General features: G+C 39.2%; 2 protein-coding genes across 2 annotated transcripts; both read left to right on the plus strand.

Annotated features, from left to right (window-relative positions):
• Positions 1-3,572: 3,572 nt before the first annotated feature.
• V1516DRAFT_682768 (acid phosphatase) lies at positions 3,573-5,747 on the plus strand (the record flags this gene model as incomplete). The annotated part of the gene is made up of 1 exon (XM_066923472.1): positions 3,573-5,747. One exon carries the CDS (start codon positions 3,573-3,575, stop codon positions 5,745-5,747), a length of 2,175 nt encoding a protein of 724 aa, XP_066779434.1.
• A 1,668-nt stretch (positions 5,748-7,415) lies between these two features.
• On the plus strand, positions 7,416-8,719 carry V1516DRAFT_682769 (uncharacterized protein; the record flags this gene model as incomplete). Its single annotated transcript, XM_066923473.1, has 2 exons — positions 7,416-7,481; positions 7,550-8,719. 2 exons carry the CDS (start codon positions 7,416-7,418, stop codon positions 8,717-8,719), a joined length of 1,236 nt encoding a protein of 411 aa, XP_066779435.1.

Consider the following 8,719-nt stretch of genomic DNA (forward strand, 5'->3'; position numbering starts at 1 on the left):
GTCAGCAATCTTCTACGACTATCTAACAAATAAATCTACTAACCTCTGCGAGAGTGCGAATGATGATGAGCATGAGGGTTACTCCACAGTATCTGATTTTGTAAATCAGCTCGTAGATCAACCGCAAGGTAAATATTCTACGAGGGAAAATGAGCTAAAAAGAGCCAATAAGTTGATAGGATTAATGAGCAATGGTAAATTATACCCATTGTTTAGTCAGAAAGAGTGATTTCTAAAGTTTGCTAACATCAGAAGAGAAGTCATAACCTATAATGGACTTCTAATGGTTGTCCGATCGTCTTGGCTCACACACTTTATTCTCTCAAATTGACGCGGCTTACTTAACTTTGTCGCGCAAGAGTTTCAGATTTACATCTTTCCCGCACTTTAAAGTGTCAAATGTATGATAAAACGACGTTATTGCAAACAGCAAGAATAATTTGGCAACTTTCTTCCATTCAATTGATTCTGAACTGTATAATCCAGGCCTCCGTAGCATCTTTGTTCCAACTTGTGATGATTTCACACATAGCGGGTTGGGAAAGGAAATCAAGCTCAGCGAGAGTATCAGATTGAGATTGCTGACGCTAACATACAATATGAGGAATGCAACTTTTATGAAGAAAAAATTCCCGTCTAGCTAATATCCGTTTGGTATTATGACGTAGCGGAATCATGTTCAATTCACAACCTGTTTGAAATATTCTGAATTCACGTGACTGTTCGGTCGAAGTTCGAAAATTCCATTGTAAGACTATTCCACATTATATTTAATAATCTGCAGTTACATGTCATTCTAACAATTCAATGACTGCATATTTATCTACTAGATTTAGAATTGTGCAAAATCTGAATTCGAGATAAATTCAAGAGACTGATTTCTTTTATATACCCTGCTGATGATATCCCTTTACAGATTATCGATTTCGTTCATACTAAGCAGATGTTTATTGCATGTCATGAAACTTGGACCAACCTCATACTCTGTAATGATATATTCCAAGTATTTATTTATATCAACATAACTACTGTCTACCATTTCTGTGTTTATCGTCCACAACTGGCTTGTACCCTTAGTACAGGCTGCTTCTGTGAAGTCTGTCTATTTTGAAATTATACTGACCTAATGTCCAAAATGCTCTATTAATATGATTTCTTTCAATCTCTCAAAAGATGGCTAACTGAATCCCTGTTATCATTTCACGATTGGAGAAAGTAATTAATTTTAATTTTAAGCTTTGTGTTATTCATCGAGAGATAGGTTTTTTCACTAAATTTTGAAATGTATTATGTTCTATTCTATCTAGCTACTCACTTTTGAAGAGTTAAATATAACTCAGCAACCATCCAAATTAGAAAAATCTGTAAGACTTAATTGTGATCTATGAAATATCTTAAAGCAATTTTATTCTGAAACCTTTCAAGTTATGAAGCTCGGTAAATCATGAGAATAATTCTAGTAAGATGCAACCTGATAAAAGTCGCTCGGTTGGGCTACTATTTAAGTTAGTATGTGGAACGAAAGCAGAACAGTCAGTTCAATTATGACGGGCTATGCGCTCAGTGACATTGATCAATCAATTGCTTTCAAGGAAATGATGGGGAAGTAGTTGGATGGCCAATCATATCGGTCGCAAATAAACGTGCAAGTACCATAGATAAAGAGAGAGCTTCTCAAAGTAGAGAAGCTGTGATAAATTAGGAGGAATGTGGCAGCAAGTGCTGAATTCACGAGTGTTGAATCCGCCAGTACTGAATCCGCCAGTTCTGAATCCGCCAGTACTGAATCCTCCAGTACTGAATCTGCGAGCTGAAGAGTATGTGAGTCTGTGCGGGATCTACCAGTCGTTGCTCTATTAATGTGTAGAGAATTAGGTCATGAACAGAGGATAGATAGCCGTACCCGCAATTGAATTGCTTTCAGGCTGAGCACAATATCATCAAACCCTCGAAGACTAAGGCGCTAAGGATAAAACTCGATATATTACAGTATAAATGAATTGGTTCTATTTCTTACGTTCGTTGAATATCAAAATCATCGTTTTCAGAGGGGAACTCATCGGTGCTCAATCTCTCGCAGTACCAAGCAAATTAGAGATCTCGACTAAGTAGGAACGGCCAGATCAACGGTTTTGTTTTACAAACGGCTGATTCAGACTACCTCCGGCTCGGAATCCGAACGCACCTAAAGCTTTGCAAGACTGTAGGCACCCTCTTCGCATTGCACGAGCCTGAGAAGCAGTAACTCATTGGTCGATTGCAGAATACTGGTCAGGTCCTAGTCGGTAAGCCTCTTAAACCTTCGCATGGATCATTTCAGGAACTTGTTCTCAAGCGCCGCATCCCACTGCACGACAAGCTTTTTGGTTGACACGAGCTTGAATGCCAATTGAGAATTTTTGAATAGTCACTGAGGGGCAACAAACACAAACTTAGTTTGACTATTTGATGCAACAATTATCTATTAATACTGATACTAGTTTTAATCCATAGAGGTTTTTGAAGTCTAAAGCTATCGATTCTTTACTGTTTGATTTTTGTAAGCAGATCAATTCACAACTAGCATGATTTCTTTCAGCTCCTGATCGGTCCTATCGGGGATCCCTGAATTCCTACATGCCAAATACACCTCTTGCCAACCAAACAAATATCAATTATCATTTTTGTATCGATAATCATGGCGCCTTTTGCTCTCAGACCTCGACATGTCATAAGCGTGATTAATGCAGCAAATTTCATTGGCTATTTCGCTGATTATTCTCATAAATAGCCTCTAAATTGAAATAATACCTAATGCTTGTCTGTCTTTGCCAGTAAGTTCCTAGAGGAATGAGTTATTTAACTTTTTCTCCGCCTTTGCGTTCCCAGTTTCTCTCTAAGTACCGCAATACAGGGTCCAGCTCCAGTGTGCGTTCCCAAAACCTGCACTTATGGAAATACAATTTCGGTTTTCTCACTCCCCCTATAGTTGCTGACTCAACAGCTTTTCTTATTTTCTGACCAATTAACTATTCAATAAAACGTTTTTCTGCTTACGCTTACTTGCTATCGTGACCACTTTCAATATGGTCGAGCGATATTTGGAATGTCGGGTTCAACTTGACGCGCTATTCTCTGCCTCCCACTGGCATACATCAATCTTATCTATACAAACCCTCAACTAAATTCAGTCGTCTAGCACTTGAGGTTTACAGAGGGACATGTCAAGAAACTACTTCAAATGTCAGAATTAATCAATAATTCTATGTATGCACGCGAACACTTTATCAGGGTCTGCCCAACCCGTATAGTCCCTTGATTGTTTTGCCTTCAGATTGATAGTAGACCTTCCAGTTTTTTGGTATCCGTGGAAGTAAGTGGCGCATTGATTTTATTGGATGGCTATTTATTAATTTGCCTCAGTTATGCACGCGCCAGCTCAATCTGACTTAATCCGAAATCGCAGAACGGTGGAACAGTCTTCAGAACGAGGCCACTCGTCGAAACAGGATTTCAATCAATGAATCAATATAAAGTAGTCCAATTCCCTCTTGACTATTTCTAGATTTGCTTCTACTCATATTGTCGCAAAAATGGTCAAGTCTGCTTTGATTTTTTCGCTTGCTTTGGCCGGTTCGGTCATTGCTGCTCCTTGGGTTGATACTCGTTATGATTATACTGGTCCCGATGTGCCTATTGGTGATTGGGTTGATCAAACAATCAACGGAAATGGTAAAGGCTTTGCTAGATTATACGAACCCCCCGCTGTCAAGCCTGGGTACAGTAATCCTACGAACAACATCAATGTTATACAAACATCCTTTCTTCCTGATGGTATGAACGTACGCTTTCAGACTCCTTTTGGGCTTGGTCGAGCTCCGGCAGTCAAATATGGTACTAGTAAGCACAAGCTTTCTCATACCGCTTACGGTTCTACGATAACATATGATCGCACGCCGTCATGCGGTTTGACTGGCAAGGTCACGATGTGCTCTGAGTTTTTCCACGACGTTCAAATTACCAATTTAGAGGCTGGTACTACCTATTATTATCAGATTCAGGCTGCCAATGGTACCACTGAGTCCGACGTTCTGACGTTCACGACAGGTAAATCTGCGGGCGATGATTCTGCTTTCACTGTTGCTGTTATCTGTGATCTTGGATATACTTTTGCCAATGGAACATACAAGTACTTGGTTGAAGACACCGAGGCTGATGAGTTTGCTTTTGCATGGCACGGTGGTGATTTGAGTTATGCCGATGACTGGGCTTATGGTATTGAAGTTTGCAATGGTGGTACCACTAGTCATGGTGAACAGCCTGCATCTGAAGTTAACACTTGTGGAGGTCCTAATGGTGGTGATGTGAGCTCAATCTATGAGACTAATTGGGATTTGTGGCAACAATGGATGAACAATGTTACTAAAAAGATTCCTTATATGGTTATGCCAGGAAACCATGAAGATGCTTGCACTGAAGATTCTTCTACGGTCATCGCCGCTTATTTGGATGATGATATTATTAACGGCTCCGCTTCCTCCTCCGCTATCAGTTATTTCAGCTGCCCCCCTTCTCAACGCAATTTCACGGCGTTCCAAAACCGTTTCCGTATGCCTGGCCCTGAGAGTGGTGGTGTGTCAAATTTCTGGTATTCGTTCGATTATGGACTTGCTCACTTCATTTCGTTTGACGGTGAGACTGATTATGCGAACGCACCGCAGTGGACTCTTCAACGTCTGGCTGAGAATCGTGATACTACAGTGGAAGATCTTGCTCGTGATGCCATCGATAAGATGGATGCTGGTCCATTCGGTGCAATCAATGGTTCTGATTCTGAGAATGAGAGTTTCGAGCAGTGGAACTTTATCAAGAATGATTTGGCCAATGTTGATCGATCCAAGACTCCTTGGATCATTGCTATGAGCCATCGTCCTATGTACTCCTCTCAGACTGGCAGTGCCTTGACTAATATGCGTACTGCATTCGAAGATATGTTCATCGAATACGGTGTCGACCTTTACATCTCTGGACATATTCACTGGTACGAGAGATTTTATCCCATGGCTGCTGATGGTGTTGTCGATGATGCTGCATATATTGACTACCATACTTATCGTACTAAGAATGGTACCTCCATGGCGCATGTTGTGAACGGTATGGCTGGTAATATTGAGAATCATAGCACTCTGGGAACTCGTCTCAACATTTCGCTTGTTCTCAACAATGAAGACTATGGATTCAGCAAACTTAAAATCGTCAACTCTACTGCCATGTATTGGGAATATGTTATGGGTACCAATGGCACTATTGGCGATTATCTCTGGTTGGTCCATGACGTCGACTATACTACGACTCACTATGTGCCTTATGCTAAGTGCTCTACCTCGCATAACTATCTTAATGTCACTGATGTGTTCTCAAACTCTACTGGCTATTTTGCTACTTATGAAGTCGATATTCCTAACTCCAAGAAAGACAAGTCTGACAACTGTGTGTGGGAGGTGAAAATTACGTCTCCCTCAACTGAGATCCTTTACTCCCATAATATTAAGGGTTATACGGATAAGAGTGTCAACTATTATAACTTTGAGCATACTACTGCTGTCAAAGTTCAAGATGAGGGCAATGGTGTCTATTGCTTGAACTCTCTGTCAATGCAGTTTGACTATTCTTGTGACTATAACTCTCTTGATATTAGAAATTCTTGTGATTCTGGATCAAACTCGCCGATATACTGCTTCAACACTACCTCGGCGTATAACATTTAGATTAAGTGTACGGGATGAGAAAGTTTTAGCGTATTAGGTAAAAGCTTTTTTAATGTGAAAGGATAGAACTACTAGAGATTATATATTTAAATGAGATTCTTATAATTTGATATTGTTAATCGAAGTCTTGGAATTTGGTTTATGTCTATATCATATTGTTTTTATAATATAAATAAGTGACTAGGTAGTTAACTGTTGGAATAAAGTTCTGCATTGTTTCTGAGATTAAACTTAAAAGCCTTCTGGACTCCTATTTCAAACCTTAGGGCTATCAAAACAGTTTTAGCTATTTATTCCACTCTCTAACTTAGCCTCTTAACACTCAATCAAATGACAACAGCGAAAACTGAATAATCCTTCGTTATGCCATAAGTAGTATACTTTTTGCCAAAGGTTATAGGAATCTGAGTTATTGTATTGCGGGAAAATCTTCCCGCGACAGATTCTTGAAGTATTGATTGATGCAAATAGAAGCCAAGATAATTCCGAGTCGCAATTATTCGACCTCGCATGAGTATGATACCAAAGACCTGCTTGAAGATTAGGTCTCAGTTTGAGAAATTTATTTAATCGGCCTCCCAACGAACAGAAGAAAACTATGCAGGATCTCTCCCTTCTACCTGCTCCAAACCGACACTAATCATGAAACGCAATCTGTATCGAAATAAATCATAAATGATATTTAGCGGAGTGATCATATCAAATATAACCAGCGTATTTACGCAACGACGAGAGATACCAGTAATCAAACTGCAAGAAAGATGGAGAATAAGAATCTTCAGAAAGCGAACTATAAACGTGCCTATTGACTATAAACTCGATATGTAAGAAATTTAACTTAATAATTCAAACTAAAGCAAAAAAATATATTCTTTAAGATTATCAGATATTGAGTGATAGTAAACCATAGCTCATATCCCTGTACAGCTGGGAACAAGTTTGACCTTGTAAGTATTGATCAAAATTTGATAGAGATAGTCCACGTAGACTTGGATCGGTTCGTAGAGAACTATGAGATTCTGAAATTCTATAGCTAAATATATACTGACTTTGGAGGGAGGGTGTGTAAAGTTTTAAGCAGCTATGCAGTGAAAAGTGCTCTTTACGCCCTTTCTCTTTACGAGAAAATTAACGTTTCCAATGTACGTGCACTTTTCAAGAAAAGTTGTCCGATAATGTGCCCAACTAACTTTGTTCCTCTTAACAGGTTCCCGTTCCATGGCGGACATGCCGCACAAATACGCGTATAGCTAGCTCGTTCCGACGTCAGACCCTGAACGAACCATTTCTGTGCCACTTGGTCTATATCCATAGAACTAGCTGCATTATCTGGAACAAGAGTATTCTTGATAAATTCTTGTTAGTATGTTTTCTAGCGCATTGATTATTATAGATATTTTTGGATACATTATTTCTTTTTCGTCTCGCTTAGGCGATTTTACGTTGCGACAGTGTTCCATTGAATTTCCTTGATCTCATAAGTGTTGTCGAGCTTCGAATTCTTGACTAAAATTGCATGTTTGTATGCTTAAGTGTGAAACTTAACTGTTTCTTTTGGTATTTACTGATGGTTTATTATAGCCTGTTGTAGTAGCTCTCCGTATCGCCCGTATACATCGTTTCTGACAAGACTGTCTTGGGATATTCTGTACCAAGTCAGTTTAATACATGTCGCGAAGGGCACATCGAAAATCAAAGACTGGCTGCATGCGATGTAAAAGTCGTCATATCAAGGTGCGCCAAGCTACGTCTGATTGAGATTTTGGACTCAGCTAATATTCTAATGGTGTCTAAAAATATAGTGTGACGAACATCGACCAAAATGTATAAACTGTACAACCGCTGGCTTCGAGTGCAAATTCTTGCATTCAGCACAATTATCGATCAATGAAGAAGCCATCATTTCGCAAAAATACAAACTGGCATTAGCCATTGATGATAGCATCAGTTCTTCTGAAGTGCCCATACAGGATAGCTCTTCAGAAATAAATATTCTTGATCTAAAGCTTTTTTATAACTTTATTTCGAAAATTTCTGTTGTTATTTGGTCTGGTCTTGACTTCAACCAGAATTACGACAAGGTTTTATTGGGCATAGCTTTAAAACATCAGCATTTAATGTCAGAACTGCTTGCCTTTTCGGCTCTACATATGAGTGAACATGAAATTGAGAAGAGACATTATTATAGAAGCATTGCGACTGCCTATCAGAATCGAGCTTTATCTGGATTGAAGGAGTGTCTTGAACATTTAGACGAGTCAAATTGCATCGCAGTCCTCTTGCTATCGAATCTGATAGGATTACATTCATTTCGGACTGTTTTCGCGTCTTTATCAGATTCTGTTCCGTTCAGTGATTTTTTGACGAAAATCACGCATCTGATCAATCTCCAGCGCGGAGTGCGGGCAGTAGTTTCACCTTATTGGAGCTGGTTTTTGTCCAGTGCTATAGGACCTGCAATGCGCAATAACCATGAATTCAGAATGCGATGTTCCAGTATGGAGAGTTCGGACACTGAAATTCTAAAACAATTTATATTATCCAAAAATCTAGGATCAGAAACGAATGAAATATATTTGAAAGAGCTAGAAAATCTTCAGGTGAATTTCAATCAAGTGAAATTACTACAGGACAAGAATCCAAAACCGATACAGGGATTGTTTGCATGGCTAGTCACGATTTCCAGGGAGTTTCTTCAGAGTTTGGAAGCCGAACAGGCTGAAGCGCTTTTGATTCTTTCTTTTTATGGTGTAGTTTTGCATCACTACCAAGAATGTTGGCTTATACGTGATGCCGGCCGGATTCTGGTTAATTTTGTGATTGAACGGCTTGGGTTAGACTATTCGCCCTGTTTGCAATGGGCAGAAGAACAAACAAATTCAGATACAACAGAATCGATAGAGAATAATAAGATACATACAATATTACGTGAAAGGCAACAACTTTCTCTATCTCCTAGTGTTATGATATAA

The sequence above is a fragment of the Lipomyces oligophaga genome, assembly GCF_038497815.1.
Source record: "Lipomyces oligophaga strain CBS 7107 unplaced genomic scaffold V1516scaffold_1, whole genome shotgun sequence".
NCBI classification, from domain to species: domain Eukaryota; kingdom Fungi; phylum Ascomycota; class Lipomycetes; order Lipomycetales; family Lipomycetaceae; genus Lipomyces; species [Lipomyces] oligophaga.